The following is a 25,975-nucleotide window of genomic DNA, read 5'->3' as shown; positions in this document are numbered from 1 at the left end:
TGAAGGATGATGCAAGGTTGACCATAACAGGCACTTAATTTAACATCCGTCAACATGGAAAATATGAAGAGAATAAACTGGGAATAAAAAAATGTTGCGCTAGCTGAGCTGAAAAAATGTGTTTGGGCGTTACATTTTGAGTTTCTGTGTAGGAATATAGAGAACAAGACAATAATAAGTCAGTGTTGTGTTTTTAAAAAGGTGTGTATGATTATAGAGAATTTTTGATAGTGATGGAGAGGTTGATGTGCGTGTTGTGAGGGTCTGACTGAGGATGATTTGACCTGAATTTTGACGAATCCAGCTGTGATACTGTACAAGTTGCACCATGAATTGTTCCATCTTTGTTTCTGCACTGCAGTGCAGCAAGACTGCTACGATCTGATCTTGGTGTCAGTTTGTCAGAATGGCTGGCCAGTAACACCGAGTATTTACTTTGCTAATGCTCTGTTGCCTGCTATTAGCTGATCTAGTGTAACGCAGAGCCAAGTAAAAGGCTTTATACACACACAACTCAGCAGGTCAGGCAGCATGTTTGCAAGGCTTTGCTGCTTTTCATCAGAATATATAATTGTAATTGAAGCCTGCGGACCCTTATTCATAATTTATTGATTAATCTCTGACTATTACACCATTTATTGCCACAGGACACCCTGCAGCAATTTGATCGAAGCCCCTACCATTTTTCCTTCTCTTCCCTTGCCTTGCATTACAAGCCACAAATCAGCTAGACCTTTCAGGGTAGGTGGAGTGTTGGCATTTTCCATTTTAGACAGAGCTGGCTTGAATCATTCAATGACAGAATTAAAACTTTCCAGCTGAAGTGGTTAGTGGTGAACTTAAAACTGAGTCATAGGATTTCTCTTTTGCAAAGGCAGAATATTTCCTCCATACTCAAAGTGCATTTCACTATGGTGTTAGTCTCCTCTCTCGGATGTTCACTCACACTGTTACTTGCTCTTCTCCAATCCTGCTGTTCAATTTTTGCCTTGATACTTAGCTATATTCGAAGTCATTCTCCTATTTCTTCCTAAGTATCTGGAATTGTATGCCATTTTTTTTTGTTAGCATGAAAATGACACTGGCAGTTTTCCTCACTTGTGCTTTCTGGTTGCATTCATGTCAAATAATCTTTGAACTGTTCTGTTTTTCTTTTGATTATAAAATTCTGGCAGCATCTTCAATTGGTTTTCTGTCCATTTGTCCATGATTGACAAAGTTAGAGGAATCCTTGCCATTCTTTCAATAATTAAACTATCCTGTTCATTCTGGTAATGTTCTTGTAACCTGGGAGACTTGGTTATACTTAATGACTTAGACCTACCTCAGAAAACTTTTGAACTTGGGTGATTCTGTGATTGCATGAGGAAGAACCTGCAGAGGCAGACCAATCATCTCAAGCTGTCAATGCCAGAGTTTGTATTCCTGTCAAGTATCCTCCTGTCTTTTATCATCTATATTTATCAAGATAACCCTCTGTTCCATTCTCCCTCATGCTGGTCTGGTCTCCCCTTAAAAGGTTTACACTTTTCATTTCAACTGTACTCTATGATTCGGAGTTCTACATTATAACCACTCTCTTTGTAAAGGAATTTCTTCTAAATTCCCTGCTGGATTTCTTAGGAAGAAATCCTGTATCTATGTCCTCCAGTTATGCTCTTCCCTTCAAGTGGCAATATTTACTCTACATCCGCACTACCAAAACGCTTGATAATTTTAAAGATTTCTGTTCTCAAGAGGCAGTGCACAGCTGAGTTAAAGGACAGACGTTAAAAGTTAGATTTTAATATTAAAATTAAATAATTTTTATTAAAAAAATTATGTTAAAAATAACTTTAAAATTTAAAAAATTAAAATTAAAAGTTAAAAGTTAGATAACAGTTAAAAATTGGATTTTGATTTAGACTTAAAAGGTAATGGAACACATGCAGGAAACATACAAGAAAACAAATATTGAAATCAAGTCAGAAGCCATTTCTAAGAAGAAAGATTGAGTTTTAACATTACAGGTCAGTGATCTTTCACAAGAACAAAGTTTTCTGAGATATTATGATTTTATCCCAGTACAGAGCTGAAGCAGGAAGTAGCAACAGAGTAAGCTCTGTGATGGAGTGGAAGGCAAGACTGAGTGAACTGCAAAAAGAATGGGGATGGGGTCACAAGGCCAAGGTTTTGTTTCTGGGACAAGTAAGAACAAGAAACCTTCAGCCCTCCGGATGCGTTGGGACACATTTCAACAGATGTACTTTTGAATCGTGAAGTACAAAGCACAGACACAGCTTTACACACAGCAAGGGATATTGATCAGATAATCAGTTTAACTTTTCCTGACTGAGCAATAAAAGCCAGCCAAGACATTGCCCGTCTTCAGAAGAGTGCTTGAGTAAGTACATCCTTCTCTCAGCGACGGTGGTTTAGTACCCTGTCATCAGTGCAGTCCCCACTTACTACTGCATAGGAGCTGTAGGAGATCGAGGTGTTGGATTGGAACCTACAGCCCCTGACTCGACACTCAGGGAAGTGACCGGGTGAGTTGTTGTAGGGCAACAAAAAGTGGCTTCAGAAACAGCGGAGAAGCAGGATAGCAAGCGAGCTTGGAAATTTTCTCAGGCGAGGTATTAAGTGTGTGTTTCGTGACAACTGGTGTTTCCTCAGTGTTTCAGGTGTGTGCATGAGGCCATGGGAAATACAGACTGCAAGCTCCATTAGTTAGGCCCTGCTGTAAGATTGCAATAGCATTTTGACATCAATTTAATAATAAAAATCCATTCTCTCAGTATTTAAAATGTGTTAAAATGTAAAATTCTATGCTAAGTTGGGTTGAGAACAAGGAAGGTTTGTGAAAGTCAGACTCTAAGTAGGGGCAAGGTATGATATGAACAAAATCTTCAGGACAATGAAGGACTGAAATAAGGTAAACAAATGATTTTTGAATGACTTCCACCTGCCTGTCTATTAACTCCACATAGGTCAATTAGATATATTGGATCTATCTTTAGAACGTGATCTAAACACAATTCAGCATTAAGTTAACAGAAATAAGACCCAATAATTTAGCAAATGAGCACAATTCCACAATGCTGTTGGCAGAGGTCCTAGCCAACTGAGAGACAATAATCTACAAAGCCTCAGTACTTGAGATAATACAATGCATTCTTTAATAAATATGCAAAATAATTCTTCTGTAAAATATTCTTGCACACTGAGATTGCCTGTCACTATTTCCAACAAATATGTCATAGAAGTTGCATACAGATTGGATAAGTTTCAGACATTTGGTAGGGATCAAATTAGGACTAGAGGCCAAGGGATCTTGTGATGGGAACTGAAGTTGGTGCCTGCAGATATTCTGGAATTTAGTTGGTGGAAATTTCTGCTCAGCCAGTATCAAAAACAGGCAGATAAGTTGGAAATGGGTTTGGGGAAAGATCTCATTGGTACATGGACTCTTAAGTTGTTTTTCAGTGAGGGTGACAAGAAAATATTTCATCCATGATCAAAAGGAAATGCTTGCCTTTGTTGGTAAAGATAAAATTGCAACATTATCAATACTTTTTGTATCCGGAGTTCCCTCTTACATTTAAAAATATTACAGCTAATTGTTCTCATAGATTGATGTATGATATGTCTTGGATATGATAAATGTTATGGGCTTTGACTGTGAGTATCAGCAACTTAATGATCTGCAGCAATTCTACACTGGTTAACTAGTGCATTGTACGTTGATTAATGTTGTCAGTCCCCACTGAGTTCGTAGCAGGAGATGCAGTGAAGGCAGCCATTAATAGTGGAGAGAACCATTAAATCTGCTGAACCCTCAGATAAATTAGGAGGCTGCGTATATTTTTCATTTTTTAAAATAACCTTTCTTTATGGCTTTTCATTAGTATGCAGATGGGTTAATGCATCACATCTCAGGATACATATCTTTCATTAATGGTTATCTTAATGACATGAACTTAGAAGTTAAAACATATAGTTCAAATGGAAGTGGTGGTGTGTTGGTTAACTGATATAGATTATGCTGTGTGCTTGACAATTCAATTCATGCATTTCTTGGAGAGAATTCTTATAAATAAGTTGTATACGTAATTAGTTACGCCTTTCATTTTGGATTAGAGACAATTTATGTGATCTTTTAAAAATGCTATCATGCATCAGTTGACAGAAACATTTCCACTGTGTATTCTCTCTGACAAGCGATTTGTTGTTATCAGCTGCCCTCAGCTAGAATTCCCTCCGATAAAATGACTATACACTTGCAGTTTATCAGAAAGGTGCAACAGTGTTGTAAAATGGCATTGAATTTCCAAATTGGAAACCAAGTTTGAAATCACAAACACTGAATATGTCGACAAAAATATTCAAAGATGCCAAAGAAGTCCGTGCTGTATTGTTTTTCCCTTGAGGTAACATAGTTCATTACCTGCTGCCATTGCTCATTACTTGCCAAACGTATGACTGGCACATGAGCTCCTCATTCACAGCTGAAACATCCAAGCTAATTACTGCAAAGCTAACCTATTCTCAGACTAAACTACATTACAGCCAATGATATCCAGTAACAGCAGGATTTTGACAGAAAGTGAAGACTCCATATGGACGAAAAATTATCTGCAAGAATCTTCTGTTCGAGTACCAATTTCTGTATTTATTGACGGGTGCCCAATATTATCTTAAGTGTTGGCTTGTGTCTCTGCCAAGAACATTGTGGAAGTTATACTTATCAGTAAAATCAGTAGCTCTTGTTTCTACTGATATAATTGCCAATGGAAAATTTTGCATTACAGTTTAGATCATGTAAGAATCTGGGAAATCCTATTGACCCATGTAGAAATAAAATGCAGACAGATAGAAACCATCTTACAATGCTTATTTGCCTTATTTCAATTCTTTGTTTTTTGATAATTTTGTTCCAGTTGTACCTTGCCTTTAAGTCTGAACTTCACAAATCTTCCATGTTTGTATATCCCTCATCATAGAACTTGGATTTATAAGTTATGTGTTTAGCTCTGTGACTGAATTTTTAGCACAAACCTGTCGCAATATAATTGGTGCCTCAAAGCAGGCCCATATGACCAGTGGAGTCCAGTTGGATAGCTTAATACACACCTGCCTGAAGTCCACAGAGCACTCTGAGAAAGCATCGGCCAGTATACAGCACACAATTAACACTTAAGTGTGAAATTGATTACCTCACAATGTGAACTATACCCAGGTCAAGCCCTACTGTGCCCTTCCTCCTCCCCTTTCTCCCATGGTCCAATCTCGTCTCCTGTCAGATCCCTCCGCCTTCAGCCCTTTACCTCTTTTATCGATTGTCTCCCAGTTAACCACCTTATTCTGGTCTCTTCTCCCTTCAAATCCCAGCTGACTTCCCAGTCTATGAGTTGAGAGACAGACAGCTCGCACTGTGCCGAGTTAACACTGGTCAACATGCACTGGCCCTGTCATTATCACTGGGGAAAGAGTGACTGGCGGCCTAGAGAATGCTAAATGAACCTTGGTTTGATTTAGTTTTTCAAGAAAGTCACTAAAAAAAAATGAAGAAGACAGAGCAGTAGATGAGTTCAGAATGAACTTTAGTAAGACTTTTGATAAGGTCCTGCGTGGGAAACTGGTTTGAACAATTAAACAGTTACATTTATTTTGACCTACCTTCCATCGCCACTCACCACGTTCCCTTGTGTCCCCAGCCCACCCCAAGCCTCTTCCTCCTTCTCCCTCTACCTGTCGCCCAGGACTGAGCATATTCGTCAGGTTGGACAACTTCTGTAGCCTCATGGAATAGAAATTTGCAAAGTTAAAGTTAACTTTTGGCTTTAATGGGTCTTTCCAGTCAGTGAAGAACTTCCATTCCAAGGCTCCACTGAGCAGGCTTATCTGTAAATACAGGAGTAGGAGCAGAGGGATTTAATTTAGTTCTGCTGTAAAATTTCACCGGGGAGCAAGTTCCTTGTACATACTCAGGCTGTTGACCTTTCTCCTTGACTCCTGGAATGTGCCTGCATGATTGGCAGTAAGTGAACAGCAAAGGTCATTGGTTTGCCCACACAAACCACTCTCTGCTGAGATAGTAACATATTGGACTGGACTTACAGTGGCATACAAAAATTTGGGCACCCCGGTCAAAGTTTCTGTTACTGTGAATAACTAAGCGAGTAAAAGATGAACTCATTTCCAAAAGGCATAAAGTTAAAGATGACACATTTCTTCAATATTTTAAGCAAGAAAACTTCTTTTCCCACCTTTTACAGTTTCAAAATAACAAAAAAGGAAAAGGGTTCGAAGCAAAAGTTTGGGCACCCTGCATGGCAGTACTTAGTAACACCCCCTTTGGCAAGTATCACAGCTTGTAAACGCTTTTTTTAGCCAGCTAAGAGTCTTTCCATTCTTGTTTGGGGGATTTTCGCCCATTCGTCCTTGCAAAAGGCTTCTTGTTCTGTGAGATTCTTGGGCCATCTTGCAGGCACTGCCCTTTTGAGGTCTATCCACAGATTCTTGATGATGTTTCAGTCAGGGGACTGTGAGGGCCATGGCAAAACCTTCAGTTTTCACCTCGAGGTAGTCCATTGTGGATTTTGAGGTGTGTTTAAGTTCATTATCCTGTTGTAGAAGCCATTCTCTTTTCATCTTCGGCTTTTTTTCTTACAGACGGTGTGATGTTTGCTTCCAGAATCTGCTGGTATTTAATTGAATTCATTCTTCCCTCTACCGGTAAATGTTCCCCGTGCCACTGGCTGAAACACAAGCCCAAAGCATGATTGATCCACCCCTGTGCTTAACAGTTGGAGAGGGTTTCTTTTCATGAAATTCTGCACTCTTTTTTCTCCAAACATACTTTTGCTCATTGCAGCCAAAAGGTTCTATTTTAACTTCAGTCCGCGGGACTTGTTTCCAAAATGCATCAGGCTTGTTATATGTTCCTTTGAACTTTTTGAATAGAACCTCATTCAAAAGCATGAAATCTCCTGACAAGGTGTTACATTGCTGTTAAGTGCCCTAATTTTCTTGTGCGTGTACATGCGCGCACACACGCGCACACATGCACACACACACACACACTCTCTCTCTCTCTCTCTCTCTCTCTCTCTCTCTCTCTCTCACTCTCACTCTCTCTCTCTCTCTCTCTCTCTCTCTCTCTCTCTCCCCCCTCTCTCTCTCTCTCTCTTAATATTTTGCACCTATTTAGCATTGCTGTTGGCCATTTTATTAACTAGAACTTACATTTACAAGGTTCTTGCATTCAACCATGCAATTTGCCAGCTTCTCACTGACCATATAATCCTATCTTTTGGTTTTCTTCAGTTGTATTAATTACCTCAATGCTATATTAGTTTGGATCTGCCATTTCCACTAATGCGACTTCCACGATCCATTGTGACGTTTAAACCAGCTCCCTTCAGTTGTCTGTTCTGTTTGATGTTGCTACCCTAAGCACATTCCCTGGAATTTTCAAGTCTTTATTATCCACGTGATGGATATAAAGTAAGCCCAGCGTCTGCTCCCAGCATTCGTTCTTCTCCAGGACAGTTTGAAAAGAAGTCTCTTAACTCAAGCCAGGATAAGACCAGATTATAGAGTTTTGTTTTCCTGCTATCTGCTTGACAGCTTTCATCAGCAAAGAACATTGGTAAATTGGTTTATTATTGTCATATATGCTCACTGGCCACTTGATTATGTACCCACTGTACTGAGTGTATGTGACAGTCGTAAACCTACTCTACATTCACTGCTCTTTTGATAGTTGCTTGTAACAGCTGCTTTCCTTTTAGGTACCTCCTGTATCTAATAAAGTGGTTACTGAGTGCATGTTCTTGGTCTTCTGCTGTTGTAGCCCATCCACTTCAAGGTTCAATGTGTTGTGTGTTCAGAGATGCTTTTCTGCACACCAGGTACTATGGCCTTTCCTGTCGGCTTGAACCAGTCTGGCCATTCTTCTCTGACCTCTCTCATAAACAAGGCATTTATGCGCACAGAACTGCCTCTTACTGGATGCTTTTTGCTTTTTACACCATTCTCTCTAAAGTCTAGAGACTGTTGTGCGTGAAAGTCACAGGAGATCAGCTGTTTCTGAGATACTCAAACCACCCTGTCTGGCACCAACAATCATTCCACGGCCAGTCACTTAGATCACATTTCTTCCCCATTCTGGTTTGGTCTGAACACAACTGAACCTTTTGATGGTGTCTGCATTGCAATGAGTTGCTGCTACCTGATTGGCTGATTAGATATTTGCATTGAAGAGCAGGTGTGAAGGTGTACCTAATAAAGTGGCCACTGACTGTATACCAAGGTATTGTGGAAAAACTAGTATTGCACTCTATCCATGCAGATCATTTCATTAGAACGGTACATTGAGCTAGTACAAGTTAAATCAATAACAGAATGTAGAACGAAAGAGTGTAGTGCAGGTAGGCAGTAACATGGCCATTAGATTGTCATTGCCGCCTGTGTTCACCCTCTGCAAGGTTTATCTGTCCGACCATGCTCACTGCTTTGCATAGTTTTGACTATAGAGCCAGAGGCATCATTTTCTCATAACTTTCTCTTTCTTTTGACCAGTGGATACACCAGGCCTCATCAATATTTAGTTCAATAGGCATGGTAGTAAATTAGAGTGTGGCCAAGTCAGTGATCCCATACTTAAAGTATTGGGCTACGTAATTCTTTTGATTTGCCTTTCATTTTGCAAGGCAGTTTAACCAAGTTCCCCCCTTTACTTCATATAGCCATCACTAATATTGCCCACTACATTAAATGATAACACTCAAGACAAATTGCACCCTTTTACTTAATTGCTTTTTCAAGGCATATTTTCTCTGGTGCTTATTGGCATGGAGACAATTGTATTTTAAAAATATTATTCAGTGAGATGTTCTTGTGCTTTTGGGAAAATACTGAAAAGTATCCATACAAATAATGTGATAAATTTATTTTGTCTGAAATGAAATAGTTAACTTCAAGATTTATATTTTTTTCCTTAATTTTCAGCATAAACAAACACTAATAAGTTAAGTAGTCATTTAAATGCCGTCAGTAAATTAAATATTTCTAAATAAAAGTTCCTTCAATTTTTCTGGCTCATCTTTACCAATCTTCTAGTCAATCTACATTTCTTAAGAGTAAATTCCTTTGGATATATTTACTGATGAACTTTATGTTAAGTGGCAGGCATATCTGCTCAGTGCTGTTCAGCTGACAAGGGTCATGGAAAGTTTCCCCAAATTTGCTCTATCTGATATTTGTAAGGTGAAAAGAAAGGCACTGAGCAGTTTTCTTTGTCTGTAAGCAGAACACGATGCATCTCTTGAGTCATTATTTAAACCACTGCCAGTAAGGTGCTTCGTAATCAGAATGGAAGATGCAGTTCATGTCAAATTATGCCAAATTATATCGAAAATGCTGTTTTAGTAACTGATGCATACAATAGACAATTCTTCCTTCGTTTGGCTGAATGTGAAGTATGCCCAGTGAAAGACATTTCCAAGATTGCCACCGGCATACGTATGAATTCCAAGAATAAATTTAAGAAATAGCTCGTCTTCTTCAAACCAGACCCATCTTAGATGGTTATTTTTGCCGTTTAGCATGCTCTGCATTCCTTCCACTTCTGATATTTTCTTGTGACAGCTGCTTTAATTTTATATATCCTAAGTTATCCCTACAGGATTAATTTTATCCTTGAAAAGCTGGGTTATAGATATTTGCAGATTGTGTGAGGAGAAACTGATTACGATGAGGAAGGAAGTTAACTGGCCCAGATTGTGTGGGGAAATACTGGCTGCAGCCTGCCAATATTTTCCCTTGGTACTGTCAGCAACCATGGGGAAACATGCTTATGACGAGCTATTTCTGACAGCTTTACTGACTGCTCTGGCACTGGACACAGGGTATCCAAGCTTGCACAGGTCATCCACCAGTTGTAGTGAGCAATCCTCTTGAGTGACTTGGTACCAGGTTAGACAGGGCAGTGGATTGCCTCTCCATTGTTTTCAGTAGTGTTGACTGGCTGCAAAGCAGAGATACTTTTTTAATTAAAAAACTTAGTGGTGTATTGAAGTTTATAAGTATTTCTAAAAGCTTTCTAATTTAACAAAAATTATGCCTTTTGGAGGTTTCTGACAGATACATTCAATGCATTTAGTCATTAACTGAGGTGGCAAGACCTAACTGGTTGTTGGAGTCTTATTTAGCTATTTGAAGAACATAAGAAATAGGAGCAGGAGTAGACCATCTGGCCTGTTGAGCCTGATCCACCATTCAATAAGATCATGGCTCATCTGGCCATGGACTCATCTCCACCTACCTGCCTTTTCCCCATAACCCTTAATTCCCCCAGTGTGCAAAAATCTGTCCAACCTTGTCTTAAATATATTTACTGAGGTAGCCTCTGCTGCTTAAATATGGGCTTTTTCTGCCCCCACTTCACTAGTGTGAACTCATTGCATTGTCAAGGCTTTTTCACTGAGGAGAGCCTTGTTGTGACAAGTGAAGCAATTAACCTTTCAGCTACACAATCTGGCTAGACCAGCTTCTTTCTCACCAATCACCATCACAGACATTCCACCCTGCAAAAACTCATTTCAGGGAGGTAGCACCATCAATTTGCGGGAGACTCCCGGAACTTCCGGGAGAGGTGGGATGTCTGCAATAGAGAAGCTCCTTAGCAGCTAGCCAGCTAGTTTAAATAACGTTACCTATTCTAATGAACAAATGACACCTGTTAAACTCACCTCAACATATCTTTTACAGTCTTAACACACCATGGGCAATAGAAAAGTCACCGTTGCAAACAGTGCAGCAAGCAACACTGTCATTATTTTTTACCTCTATTAGGCAGGGGTACACTTTAGGGTAGTCTGGGGTGATGTACGTTTTATATTTTCTTTTTTTGAAACACTCTCCCATCGCGCTCGCTGTCACGCTCGTTCTCTCGTGCTCTCTCTCTCTTATGCTCTTGCTCTCTTTCACTCTCTCTCATAGTCGCTCTTGTACTCGCTCTCTAGCTCTCTCTCTCTCTCTCGTCGCTCTCGTGCTCTCTCTCACGCTGTCTCACTCTCTCTCACGCGCTTTCTTGCTCGCTCGCTCTCAAAAAAATTGATTTCCAGGATATTATATATAATTTGCGGGCATCAGGGAGCCTCTATTAATATGTGGGAGACTCCCGGAACTTGCGGGAGAGGTGGGATGTCTGCCATTAATGGCGTATCCTGGGATTTTAAGGGAATATGATGTCTGGTAGGCAAAATTGCTACAGCAGCACAGTCAAAGTTGAAAGATTCCATGCAGATGCCTTTTTAAAACTTCTGAGAAGGGCCCCACGGCAGTGTAGTGGCTAGCACGGTGTTATTACAGTTTAGTATATCGGAGTTCGGATTTTACCGGCTGAAAGGAGTTTGTACCTTCTCCCCCCGACCTTCTGCATTTCCTCCCGGTGCTACGGTCTCCTCTCAGTCCAAAGACGTACTGGTTAGTAGGTTAATTGGTCATTCTAAATTCTCCTTTGAGTAAGCTAGTGTTAAGTAGGTGGGTTGCTGGGTGGTGTTGCTTGTTGGGCCGGTATGTCTAAATAAATGAAACAAAGCATGTGAAATGAGCTGATTTAATCAGAATCAGTTTATATTATTTGAAAATAATAAGTCTAGTTGATTTCTACATGGATTGGCTTGCTTTCAGCTACAAAGGATGGGGAAGACAAATCATCAAAGTAAAAATATTTTCTTTGCCAGCAAGGATTCGTTTTTTTGGTGGGCTTGAAGTTGCTATAGAAGCTGGTTTAATTGGATTACTCCTGCCAACCAAAACAGCAGTGGCTGTGTGTTTATTGATCTATGAAGTAATTGTTGCTTTCATCTTTGCTTATTATAGTGGTTAAATTGGCCCTCAAATACTTAACAATTGAAGATGCACACCAAACCAGCAATTTCACTTCACGATAATTATTATTATCACTCTGTTCAGTTGCACCAATTTTGTCCTGCGCCCCAGTCAGTACGTCAAGAAAGATATATTGACTCAGAGTGGGTGTAGGTTGCGAGCAAAGTCTAAAAGAGTAAATTTTAGGTCGTGGCTGCAGATATTTGGCCTGTTTTTCTTTCAGTAAAGAAATCTGAATGTTTTGATTGAAATGTTTAAAATGTCCTCTTCTTGTTCACCTGCAACACAGAATCTGTTTGATCTTCCAAACCCATCACAAAGAATACCTGCATGTAATATTATCATACCATGCTCTTCAGAATCAAGGAATTGTAACCCTGCCAAGGAGGCCATTTGGCCCTTCAAGACTGTGCCAGCTGTGAGTCAAGCTATCCTAGTAATTTCATTACTGCAAATTATCCTCTCTCAAGTGCCTATCTAATTCCCTTTTGAAGACTTTGATTCATTCTGCATGCATTACCGTTGCAGATCCCAACCAGATTCTACTTTCCTTGCTGCCTCCCTTGTATTCTGTGCCCACAATTTTAAATCTCTCTCCTGGTTCTTGAGTGATTCACTAACACACCTGTATCTAGCGTCACTTTATATGCAATCTATGCTTGTAAGCTCTCATGTGTATTTATTGTACTTTTTGTCTTTTTATTATTGTGTTCTTTTTCTTTTGTGCTACATCAGGTCCAGTGTAACAATTATTTCATTCTCCTTTATAACTGTGTACTGGAAATGACATTAAGCAACGTTGAATCTTAATGGAAATGGTTCCTTTTAACTTAAAGTATTCACTATATTATCCACCTCCATCAGATCTCCTCTCAACCTTCTTTGTTCCTTTTTTTAACTCGTTCCTTCTAAAGCTCTCTGAGGCTAGCCTCTTAGCTTCCACCAATCCTTTATCTTTGAGAATATCCAAAGTTCTGCCATCTCTATCTCATGCTCACTTATCCAGCAGTTAGTGTTGCTACTTCCCAATCCTCTGGCATTTTCATTCTCGTCTTCAGATCCCTTTGTGGGCTTTCTCTTCCTGTGCCTAGTCATCTTCAGGCCAATACAGTTTGAGGACTCTTCATTCCATCAAATCTGGTACATTCTGCCTCTCTGTCACATAATCCATACCAATACCTTGAACAGTCTAGAATTGCCTGCTGCAACAACTTTGACCCTCTACCTTTCTTTCATGCTTTTAAATCCTGCCTTAAAGCCAAGTCAAGCTAAGCTCTTGAGTCACTCTTCCTAATATCCATTTTCTTTCAATTTTTTGTCAATTTTGTCTGACTTCTGTGAATCACCCAACAATATTTTATATTTTTATCAATCTTATGTTATTGTAATCTACAATTACATAAGACTGAAAGAGAGATAAAATACCTTCAGATGGAAAAGTTGAAGGAAAATTGTCTGATTTGGCAGCAATAGTGAGCTGTGTTTAGTTTTTATTTAAATTACATTGTTCTTGGCAACCCACCATCAAATTTAAGAGTCTGAATTATTAAGACATCCAGATAAGTACATTGTGCTTAGCTGATTTAGTACAAAATCTCCTACCTACACACTTACATAACCACATGTGGTAAGAACCAAAGCTATGTATATCGAGCTAGAACCTGCCAAAGGCAAACTGTTTGCCAGGACAGTACTTAACACTGTTTCTCTGATAAGACTTTATCTGAGAAGACTTGCATGGAACAGAGAATACTACAACACAGTACAAGCTCTTCAACCCACAAGGTTGTGCAGACCTTATAACCTACTCGAGATCAAATTTATCCTTGCCTCTTACATTGCCCTTCATTTTCCTATCATCCATATGCCTATATGAGGTTTTCTAAAATGGCCCTAATGTATCTGCCTTTACCACCACCCTTGGCAGTATGTTCTATGGACTCTGTACAAAAATAAAGTAACCTCTGACCTCACCCCTATACTATCCTCCAGCCCCTTTTATTAGTTTCAATGGATAATATTTACTCAGTGACTGGTACACATCTCTTTGAGCAACACACATAAAAGTTGCTGGTGAACGCAGCAGGCCAGGCAGCATCTCTAGGAAGAGGTACAGTCGACGTTTTGGGCCGAGACCCTTCGTCAGGACTAACTGAAGGAAGAGTGAGTAAGGGATTTGAAAGTTGGAGGGGGAGATCCAAAATGATAGGAGAAGACAGGAGGGGGAGGGATGGAGCCAAGAGCTGGACAGGTGATAGGCAAAAGGGATACGAGAGGGTCATGGGACAGGAGGCCCACATTCTGGTTAGTCCTGACGAAGAGTCTCGGCCCGAAACGTCGACTTGTACCTCTTCCTAGAGATGCTGCCTGGCCTGCTGCGTTCACCAACAATTTTTATGTGAGTTGCTTGAAAGTCCAGCATCTGCAGATTTCCTCGTGTTTGCACATCTCTTTGAACCAGATTGAGTCTCACCAATCAGTCACGTTAATGTATCAGCCTTGAACATAATTTTACTGTCTTCCTATCTGAATAGGTATGAAACTAGTGACACTGTTGAACAGGATCCCTTCAATTGCATTGAAATCTCTTGAAGTTAAATTGAGCACAATGAAACAGTGCAAACTTCACTCAACCCACCCTCCTCCCACTGTAATGCTATTAGAATCGACAACTGAGAACGCAGAAATTAAAACAGAAAATGCTAGAAATATTCAGCAGTCATGTAACATCCATGGAAAGAGAAACCTAGTTAATGTTTCAGGTTCATGACCAGTTGTCAAAGGAAGGCTTTTGAATCTGAAATGTTAACTATTTTTCTTTCAACAAATGCTGTCTAACCTGCTGGGGGTCTCTAGAATTTTCTACTTTTATTTCAAAATTCCAGTGGCTGAAATTTTCTTCATTTTCATTTTCAAGGCAAATTGGTCTCATAACATATTGACATCAAGTTAGCTAAGGATAATGAAACACGCAAATTGCCATAAGGTACATTAAAATTACCTTGTTGTATGGGTTTGTAAAATTGCCCATCAGACTGCAGTTCAAAAGAGAGGTGAGAAATTGTTGCTGAAACTTCATGTCTCTAACTGGTAAACTAATCTAGGTTGGCAGCGTTTACTGGATAAATGAGTGTTTTCATGTACCTAGTCCTCCGTAATGCTTTCCACCAGCTGTATTCCTGAGCCTCAAAGTTTCCACATCACAAAGTTGGCACATGTATGACTTTCGACACAATGGAAAGGCTTGGAAGATGGCCAGCAGTGTGCATGCATTGAATATGGAAAACATCCACAAGCTTTCAGGAGAGAGAGAAAAAATAAATGGAAAGTGATAAAGAAATGTACTCATGTATTGGCTGACCCAACTGAACTCTGACAGAGTTTCTTTAAGTATATCTCTTAATAAATGTTTCAATCAACTGTGTAAATGCACTAACATCACTTTGGTATTCTCTTCGATGCATTGTGATAAAATTGTGTGGCAAAATATTTCAGTCTTTAAAAGTAAGATTTACATTTTTTCAAATCTTTCACTTCCTTGCCTAAAAAGAGCCACTGAAGTACATTTGAAATGTAGTCACTGTTTTTCTGAAGAAACAATGGCGTGGCAAACTCCAGTGCAGCAGGAACATAGAAACTCCAGCACTTCCAAGTTCCCCAATAAGTTGCACACCATCTTGACTAGGAATCCTTTGGCTTGACTTAAATCCTGGAGCTCCCTACCCACTGTGGGAATACAGTCACCAGAAGAACTGCAGCAGCTGGAGATGGCCACTTGCCATTACCTTCTCAAGGGTTATTGGGGATGGGAAGTAAATGTTAATATTGCCAGTGATGCCCGGATCCTTGAATATGGAAAAGAAAAACTGGCCTCTCCAATGAGTCATCTTATTAGAGATGACTCTCCATTCTTATTAGAAATTGTGCTATTTATCTTTTGTGTTTATCTGAGAGAGCCTGTAAGGCCTTGGATGATGTTACGTCTATTTCCAATAGTGGAACATCCTCTCAGTACTGTGGTGGGGCATGTTGTGCCTGAGTTTCAGGATTGGGGCTTGAACTGTCTACCTCTCTGGAGTGATTACCACCAAATGAGCTAGAGCTGACTTCTTTCTGACATGTTATGGTAATTCCTGTTTCAGACCATCCAGAGGTGGCCAACAGGTTCTGTTTTTAATCGTCTAAATAAGTTTATTTTGTCTGAAGGTCAGAAGATATGTAAAAATTACCAGATATGTAACTATACCACCACAGTATTTTAATGAATGGCATCAAAAACACACAAGACTGATGTGGGGGGCGTGGAGAGAGAAAAACACCAATTACTAGGCGGCACGGTAGTGTCGTGGCTAGCACAGCGCTTTCTTGTACCAGCAACCCAGCTGAACTCTTGACGTTGTCTGTAAGGAGTTTGTACGTTCTCCCCTTGAGCAAGTGGGCTTCCTCTGGGTGCTCAGGTTTCCTCCCACAGTCCAAAGACAAAGGCTGGTAGGTTAATTGGTCATTGTAAATTGTCCTGTGATTGGAGTAGGGTTAATTCAGGGGCTTTGACTTGGAGGGCCTATTCTGCGCTGTATCTCAGTAAATAAATAAGTAGAAATAAGAGAGGAAAAGCTAGTTCTGTCATTCATTCAAATAAATGTAAACAGTATATTGGATTTTTTAATTGATTAATATCTTTGGAGCTCACTTGTATGTTGAAGAGTCTATAAGTCAGGTGTTCTTAACCAAGGGATAGCCTATATAATGTTACTTGTAAAATCCTTATTAAATGCAAAATGAAAGCAAGTGTCTCTGAATCAATTTCATGTTTTAATTGGTTTTTGTTGTTATAAACATTGGTGAAAAGGCGTTAATCTCTTTAGCAGGAAACAGCCCTCAAGACAGCCCAAGAAATTTCTCTCCCAGTGCCTCTGCTCATTTTTCGTTCACTCGAAGGTGAGTAACTACCAAATCTTAGATTGGAGGCTGTATTTAAGAAATTAGTGCAGTACTTACCGTACAATCATTTACCTCAGTATTTGAAAGAAGTGTATTAGATGCAAACTTTTTGGATGTTTTATTAGGTTATTCATGTTAGCTTTCCCAGGTAAGATGTACACAATTTGACCAGATACCAGAAAGCAGTGTGGAATATTTTTGGTTAAGAAAGCAGAAATTGACTGACCACTGCAGCTACCAATTTTTATAAGAGGTGAACTCAAGTTGTATCTTATTGGTGAAGGATTTCGGTAACCAGAAAGTAGTTTTCAAGTTGGGTCTGGTAACCTGAAAGTAGTTTTTGGCTTAGAAGTTATTCTGCCTTTGTCACTCGTCCTGCCAAAATAAATTGAAATGTCTTAAAAATATGCATCTTGCCTTTGTTTTCTTTCCTGCCTCTAAACTGCCCGATGATATCCATCAGTCATGGCCACAGAACGGACAGGTAATCTGGCATGGGGGTGATTTTTTTTCTCTGAAAATGTTTGTATCACTTACTTACCAAAGCAATTTATGTCTGCTTTGTCATAACTTTCGTCTTTTGTATGTTTTGCCTTGGCTGTGAATCGTAACATCTGTAGCTTTCATTTCGGACTGAGTAGATTTTGGGAGAGGAAGCTTATTTTTTAATACCAAGCTATACAAAATAGGTAGTTATCATTCCAGAATTTAAGTTGCACTTGGTCAACTTGAGATCTAACCACCAGCGTCAAGAGAAGGTTTATCGTTAGTGGAGCAATGCTGTGCTCCTGTTGATGAATTGTCATTTCTCCCTCTGGAAATGTGTATGTATGAAGCAGGTACCTGCATTGCAGGTAGGGGAGGAGTTTAAACCCCTGCTGGGATTAGGTGAAGAAGGAGACATGAAATAAAATTTGAGAATAAAGTAATTTACACAGAATGTGAATAAAGAAAAGCTAGTTCTTTGGATAATTTTCCTGGCCAGCTTTTCAAATATAAATTTTATCAGTCTTTCTGCTAGCAGACTTATTCTTGTCCATTTTCCCATTTTATTCTTCTTGCTGTTCCACACACCAGTCATGTTTTGACCCAAAGTTTCAGTTTCTCGTGCAGTCGCTAACCCAGCCTGGCTGACCTGCCTGCAGCTGCTGTTGTGGAGTGATGAGTTAGCTCTGAGATTTGAACACTTCCACCATCTGCTTGGGAGCCAGGTGGTGCTTTGCGTTTGCTCTCTGATCACCCAGTATAGAATTTCTTTCCACTAATTGCCCATGCAGTGTAAAAACCTAGAGCCAGCTTTTGTTCTTAGAATAACAACTAGGATAATGGTACTCATCTTTAGTGCAGAACACAGCAGCCTCAGGCATGAGGCAGCTGAGTGGTTTGGGGCAAATATGTTAAAAAGTAGAAAGGAGTTGTGCCATTTTGACTTTACCTTTGCAGCAACAGCCGTTCACTGCTTGGCTTGCCTTTTCAGGTGCACTTAATGACACGGTGTTGCTTTATTTGCATGGTAACAAGAAAGCCATAGTTATAACAAGTTACTAACATGATGAATGTTAATTGCTGCAGTGTGCCTCTTTGGCTTTGGAAATCAATTATTACAAGCGTGAAGTTCATTCCTTCAGCTTTCATTTGTTTTTAAAGTTACTGAATATTTTAAATTTTAAATTGTTCTTGCTTAACTCAATCTTCTTTCCCTCACTATACACAATTCAGCATGGAGCAGAGCCTTTTCAATCCATTTAGTGCACATTCCTTCAGTCTGATTGGTGAAGAGGATACCCTTATTGATTCCCTGTTGAATCAGCCTAACTCATTTGGAAGAAGAGTTTCAACTCTCACTTAATTCTCATGGTTCCAAGTATCAAGTTATGCAAAGGAAGTTTGACTAATGACAAGTTTAGTTGCAAGAGTAAAGTTCTGGGAGCACTCAGCAAATCAGGCAGCATCTGTGGAAAGAGAAACAATTAATGTTTAAGTTCAAAGCTGGGAAGGAGAGAAAACAGGTTGTTATCAAGCTAGGGATGGGACTATTTCTACCAGAGCAAGATCAGATATTCCCCTAAGGATAAGCTGTAAACAAGGTTATCTGGTCGAGGGGATGGGATGAATTGGGACAGTTGGGAGAAAGAGCGTCATCCTTTTATCCTATCAGCTATGAGATGAGGATGATTAGAGAGCGAATACAGATAAGTTGTGACATACTCAGCAGGTTAGGCTGTGCAAATAGAGAAAATCTGAGCTGACATCACAGATTGATAACCTGACCCATTCTGATACAGAGAGAGAGAGAACAGGTTACCTAAAGGAGTAGAATTCCATATTGAGTCCAGAAGGCTGCATGTGCCCAAACAGAAGGTCAGGGGTGCTGTTGCTCAATTTCACATTCAGTATCATTGCAGGAGTGCAGGAGGTCATAGACAGGTGGGTTAGAATGGTTAGTGAGTTTGCAGGTGATACCAAAGTTGATGATATGTCAGGCAGTGAAGGTAATGTCCAAGGTTACAGCAGGATATTAAGTGGGCAAGGGAATGGCAGATGGGCTTTACGTTCTTCAAGCGCAGAGTGATGCATTTTGGGAAGTTGAACCTGGGCATGCAGAGTGAATGGCAGGGCCTTGGGGTACAAGTCCATCGTTGCCCTCAAAGTGACAGCACAGCCAGGCACGTGGCACACCTGCGTTCTGAGACATTGAGTACAAGAGTTTGGGACGTCATGTTACATTTTCATTAGGCTGCACTCAGAATACTGTGTGTAGTTCTGTCACCTCCCTACAGGAAAGATGTAATTAAGTTGGCAAGTCATAGATAAGATAGATAGCCAGAGTATACTATGGTTATGAGAAGTATAGATTCGATAGACAGGTAATATGTTCTATCTATACTTTATAGCAGTATCTAAACTAGGTTTAAAGTGAGAGTATGGAGGGGTGAAAGGGATCTGAGGGGTAAATATTTCACACACAGAATAGTTGCCATCTGGAATGGGCTGCTAGGACATATTGTGGAGGCAGAAATAGGACCAACATTCAGAAACATTTGGTGAGAAACGTATGAGACAACCGGGATTACTATAGACAAGTATGATGGTCAGCATGGATGCAGTGGGCTGAAGGGCCTGGTTCTATGCTGTTACAACCATAAGTGGGAGTAGGAACTTCTCTGTGGACTGAGCACAGTGTTTGTTTTCCCCAGTATGAAGGCAACTGCATTGTTCACACTGAGTGTAGCTTGCCAGACTGGAAGAAATGTCAGTGAGGTACCAACTCCAGTGGAGGGACTGTTTTGGTCTCTGGATGGTGGGATGGGAAGCAAGGGAAGAACAGCTGCAGCATCCCCTATGGTTGCAAGGGGAAGTGACATAACGTGGAGTGGTTCATGGCGGAGAAAGAGCAGAACAGAGTTATGAAAGGAACCGGTCCTCATTTTCTATCTAAGCACACTGCAACCTGCAATTCTCTCGTGTAAGACAACTGCATCAGAACGTACCATGTGTGTCCACTCATGGTACCAGCTCGGATTTTCTCTCCGATAACACAGACTGAGCCGCTCAGCATGTTCAGCAGCCCGGTTTATCTTTTTTTTTATGTAGCACTCACATATCTTTGTGTTCTTTCTCTATAACAGCCCTCCTTTCTGAGCTTTCATCAATAGGAATGTTGTTCTCTCCTAAATGTCCCCATTAACTCATCAATCAGACAGAGGACTCGCACAAGAGATCGCAGATGCTGGGATCTGGGGCAACAAACAGCCTGCTGGGTTTCGACCTGAAAAGTCGACAACTCCTTTCCTCCCACTGACACTGCTTGGCCTTTTGAGGTCCTCCAGCAGAGTGATACTCTGACCTCCTTGGTATCTTTTTCCCCAGCATAACCCTGACCTCAGTATCATGTCTTGTGCATGGGATGCTGTTACAAAAAGGTTTTTTTTTTATTTCACTTGTACATACATGTACTTGTGCTTGTGACAATACTTTAACTTTGAGAAATATTTCATGTCCTGTCCACTTCTTCCCACAATTTGATACTAACTTGCTTCCTGTCCTTCTCAGTTCAAGTGAGGAGTCTTTGCCCTGAATTTATTTATTTGTTTAGCGGCACAGGGCAGACAAACTCAAATCGTCCCAACCTAATCATGGGACAATTCACAAAGGCCAGCTAACCTGTGGGAGGAAACCAGAGCACCTGGGCAAATCCACGCATTCCACGGGGAAGACATGTAGACTCCTTGCAGAAGGGGCTGGAATTGAACTCTGAACTTTGGAACGTCTGGTGCCGGAGTACCTTCATGCCAACCACTCCACTAACTTGATGCCCAACAGGTGCTGTCTGCCCTACAGAGCAACATGGTGTACTTTATTTTGGATCTCCAGCATCTGCAGTGCTTTTAAGTTTGACAGACATAGTTAATTTCTCAGCAAGGTCTAGGCCAGGATCTAGCTTTAAAATTTCAAAATTTCTGGTCTTTTAGTAAGAATTTGGCGTCCAATTTTAGAATAACTATTCCACTTTTCAGGATAATCAATTTTAGAATAAAGAACCTATTGCTTAAATTTTGTGGAAAAATTCAATCAGTAAGTACCTCATTCTGAATTTTCTATGACTACATTAACATGTTCCTTTGTGGTCTCAGTAACTTGCCCTTGCAGCTCCAGATGCTGGATCTTGAATGTGAACCAAACAGCTTCTATCTCCACTATAGTTGTCAGTCAATTAATTTTTCATGCAAAAGAAAATGTAATAAAAGGCAGGTTGAAACCATTGACATTAATTTGTGGATGTTCACATTCAGATAATTGTAGTACCAACTTTGCCGCATAATTTAATAAATGATTTCAGGAGTGACGGGCGTCGATGGTCTTTGGCTTCCCTTCCTTCATCTGGCTATGGGACAAATACTCCAAGCTCCACTGTGTCGGTAGGTTTTTTTTCAACTTGACCTAGTAAACTGTCTTAAATCTGAAGCAACAATAAACTGCAAAGCATCCTCTTGGGTCCTTTGCACTGATGAGTTTACAGATGCTATGGATTCTGTACTTCAGTAGTTAACTGAACCATGGAGTAGAAATTGGACAATCCTGCAAGTTGCTCTGGAGATGGTTGCTGGGCTCTTATTTTTGGAATCACTGTTTAATAAGTTTAAATAAAACCTTATATGAATCTGTTTTGAAATTGATTTGAAGTTGGAAGATGTGAAATATGACCAACTGTCAGAGCAAGGTCTTGTTAAATTAGTAAAGTTTGTGGATATGTTTCAAAAATACTTTGAAGCTGTAAAGATAACTAATCTGTGAGGATGATTTGTAATCCACACAAGGAGGATAGAAAGGCAAAGTAGTTAATGCTGTAGAATTTTAAGTTTTAAATGGAGCATTTCAAAAAATGAATACTATATTCTCTACCTTATTAATGCACTTGACCTGAGAATTAAATATCTGATCCTCCTCCATGAGATAACATAAAGTTGAGTCTGTAATAGCATTTGTGATTTTTTGATTAATTTGTAGAAATTGAGCTGACTAGGTCATAAAACTCATATTGATATGATTTTCTAATTAGTTTTCTTTTCTTTTCACTGACACTTTTTGACCAAATCCAGGAAAATCTAAAAAATTTAAACCGTGGTGTTCTCCCTTTCAATTTTCTAGTCATCCTGCTCATCTCAGGAAAAGTTGCATCAGTTGCCGTACCAGCCGACTCCGGATGAGCTGCACTTCCTTTCCAAGCATTTCTGCAGTACCGATGCCATCTCGAACGAGGAGAGACGCAGGCCTGTTTCAATGCGACCACGTTCCAGGAGCCTGAGGTTTGTACTCTTCAACTTCCCCTGGTGGTACAAATAAAAGTGTAATGGGAGCGAGAATGAGGAAATAAATGTTTATTTTATTCCTGATTTGATTTTTACTGCGCGGTTAGGATCGACTATAATCCCAATTCTTTCATAAGCATTAGCACACTTTATATGATACAGAATAAATAATTCACTAATGAAAATTATATTTGAAAACAATTTAAAAAAAATTATCTCTGATCTTTTAAGCTGTTTCCGTGTAGTGGCCTAAAAAGAAATAGTTATAGCAAAATAACACAAATCTTTGTAAATTCAATTTTAAGAACATGCATGTTTATATTTGGTGTGTTTTTCTGCATGATGCTGAAGAAACATTGCTCTTTCCTTTCCCTCCCGCTTCCCCAAGCTGTGATCACTTGAATGTCCAATATCGTCCTAATATTTCAATAAAGTGGTCAGTGTTCAGCCGTGGCCGGCAATCAGTGGTAACTCCTGTGTGTACCTAACAGCATTAAAGGTGCAATTCTCTTCTTGTCGATCCCCACAGAAGTTTTCTGATTCTTACGACTCATTTGATGATTGTGCAGAATCATTGGGAGAGTTGGTGCATTATTTATAAATGTTGTACTAAGAATGAGTAATCACATACAATTAAAAAAAAAACACAGGATGAGTACTTGAATTATCGAAACATGGAACACATTCTACCAAGTGCATCATGGGATTAGTATAGATAGGCATTTGATGGATGACGTAGATACAGAGGGCTGAAAAGGTTTGTTTCGATGCTATATGACTCTCTTAGGACAGCGGAACCTGAAGGGGTCACCAAAATGAGTCCAGAGACAAATATTTAGCATTGAATAGAAAAGAGCCCCCAAAAATTGAACCAGTCCAGGAGGAATCGGCAAGGGCTACATCTATGAAAGGAAAAGCAATTGGACTATGTTCTTACCAAGCACATATCCATTCTGCACTACATAATCCATTCTGACCCTGACTTTATGTGTTTCATTACTGGAAGCATAGCACAGCTCTTATATTGCATTGCTTGGTCTAAATTTCCACCTTGTTTTTCTAATGATGCACTTATTTAATGACCTTTAAAATGGGAGTTGTATACCTGTACTGAGGCTGAAGCATGGGAATAAGAAAAATTCAAGCTTTCCTGGACTTGAATTGCAATAATCAGGAACAGACGTGCACTTATTTCTGTTGAAATAGTTTAATCATCATTAAATATAGATTCTGACATCCTTGGAAGCTCTTGGTTCTTAAATTTAAATGTGCTTCTTTTGAAATTACAGATTTCTGTTCATTAACCTCAAATTCTTCCTCAGGCAATCATAAACCTTTTAAGCCCTGAACAGATAACTTAGACGGGTGATGAAAGGTCATCAGTTTAAGCCAATAATTCTGTTGCATTTGCCACAATTTCTGCCTGAACTATTAAATCTTCCCATTATTTTCAGATTTGTTTCCAGATTTCCAGCACTGGCAGTATTTATGTTGATTTTTTTTATTTAAATAAAATAAAGTTTATCCATAATAAAACAAAATTTACAACAATAAACCTTTCAAGGCCTTTTCAGTCTTTATATCCGTACTCAGTGCTTTCAGTACTATTCTATTGCATTCATAATGACACTGCTGCCACTCGTGGCATTGGGAGTATTTTTGTTAATTGGGTTTGTCAGAAGGCTGACTGCTGAAAAAGAACCAGAGCTGCGTTCACTGCCATCCCTGTGTATTATTCTTTGAGTTGTTGGGCATCACCCTTTGCTCTCCCAGGTGGCTGGAAATGGAATCTATGGCCTGGTTTTAAATCTGGAAGAGTCTCGACTATAACACCAGTTCAGTCTGAAACTTCTAGATTTATTAGAATTGTATGCAAAATCCTCAGACCGGATTTTAAAATAAAATCCAATGATAGCTTTCTCTTTGTGTTGGCAGTAGTTGGCAGCCGTCAATCCTAGGGGATCGTGGGTTTGCGACTCTGGTGGACTGTGTCCTCTCCAGGGCGCAAACCTGGGCGGGAAGATTTGAAGAACCGGCTGTTGCCCATGCAGCGGGTTCCCCCCTCTCCACGTCACTGATGTAGAGCAAGGGAAGGGCAAGCACTAATGCAGCTTGGCACCAGTGTCATTGCAGAGGTTGCCAGAGTGAAGTTGTAAACAACATCAAGCTGCCTTAGGGTCCCTGGCTCCGGTTTTAATACTTGTGGTTTACTCCTGAAGCCTTTTCCTCTGGTGGGTGTGGCCGCAAGGCAGCGGAGGTTAAAATCAGAGTTTTCCTTCTCCTAGGCGGGCTGCCATCCAAGGCTGACAAGCCTCACCTGCCCGAAGCAACTGGTCTTGTGGTGCCAGTAGTCCGCCTTTGCCACTTCTCTTGTCAGTAGAAACAGTTCTGTCGGGCCTAGTAGCTAAGCCACACGTGACCCCAAGAATTAGAGGCTGTTAGAGTTCCACGCCATTTGGAGCACTTTCCCCAGAAAGGGAGCTTATCCCCACTACCACCCCCGGCTATGACAATCTTAGGAACCTGTAAAGTAATTGAAGCAGCTGTTAAGTAATTAATGCTCACTGACACTTTGACTTCAAACTGGTATGAGGTCTGATGAAGCACTTTGTGATTTCTACTGGCCTCATTATTGACGCCGTCGAGCTTTCCGATGCACTGCAGCAAGTTCCATCATGTTATTTACTTTTTATTGGTAGGGAAACTAACTCAGGGATCATATGGGTCTTGGAAGTTAAGAACCTGTGATTCCTTTAATGCAGGGGTTCCCAAACTGGGATCCACAGACCCTTCATTTAACAGTAGGGGTCTATGGCATAAAAAAGATTGCAAATCCCTGCTCTAAAAGAAAACAAACATATCTTCAGGCTCCATACCCAAGAATATGGAAAATTCTAGCACACTCTCGATTTGGAACCAATGTTTCCAAAGAATCTGGAAGTTTTGGCCAGATTTATTTTTTTTGTGTGTGGATAAACCAGCAATTTTGAATGGAACATTCAGCATTCATCCTCAGAAGTGCTGTTTAGTCCAGGGTTTCTGCCATTTATGTGCAAACTGTTGTCTGGAACTTGCTTGTGGCTGTGGGTCAGCAGTCTGACATTTGTGGCTAGCGGCTGGACTCCTGTGATGGGACGCAAAATCATGGCAGTTCCCCAGTGCTCACCCGGAGAATCTTCGTAAAGAGGTCCTGTCCTCATTGGCAATGTGTAGGGAGTACTGCTTCAGTGGAATCGAATGGTTGTGAGGGAACAAAGTAAGTGTTAGTAGTTTCAAATCATTTATGTTAACAACACTGACCAGATCCTTCACCACCTACCTGCTCCACAAACATCATCAACGAC

At 40.1% G+C, this 25,975-nt stretch overlaps 1 protein-coding gene across 14 annotated transcripts in view; it reads left to right on the top strand.

Moving 5' to 3' along the window:
- The window catches only part of mast4 (microtubule associated serine/threonine kinase family member 4), a 435,748-nt gene that overhangs the window by 323,563 nt on the left and 86,210 nt on the right, over positions 1-25,975 (top strand). For 6 of the 14 annotated variants that reach the window (XM_063049351.1, XM_063049354.1, XM_063049346.1 and 3 more), the window contains 4 exons: positions 16,746-16,818; positions 17,285-17,305; positions 21,662-21,740; positions 22,471-22,628. In XM_063049351.1, the coding sequence (XP_062905421.1) occupies positions 16,746-16,818; positions 17,285-17,305; positions 21,662-21,740; positions 22,471-22,628 (331 nt within the window). The remainder of the gene's footprint in view (positions 1-16,745; positions 16,819-17,284; positions 17,306-21,661; positions 21,741-22,470; positions 22,629-25,975) is intronic. The other 8 variants (XM_063049347.1, XM_063049352.1, XM_063049359.1 and 5 more) reach the window with 3 other exon arrangements.

Source organism: Mobula hypostoma, chromosome 5 (genome assembly GCF_963921235.1).
Source record: "Mobula hypostoma chromosome 5, sMobHyp1.1, whole genome shotgun sequence".
NCBI classification, from domain to species: domain Eukaryota; kingdom Metazoa; phylum Chordata; class Chondrichthyes; order Myliobatiformes; family Myliobatidae; genus Mobula; species Mobula hypostoma.
Note: the sequence above shows the minus strand (reverse complement) of the source record. Positions and strands in the feature narration are given on the sequence as shown.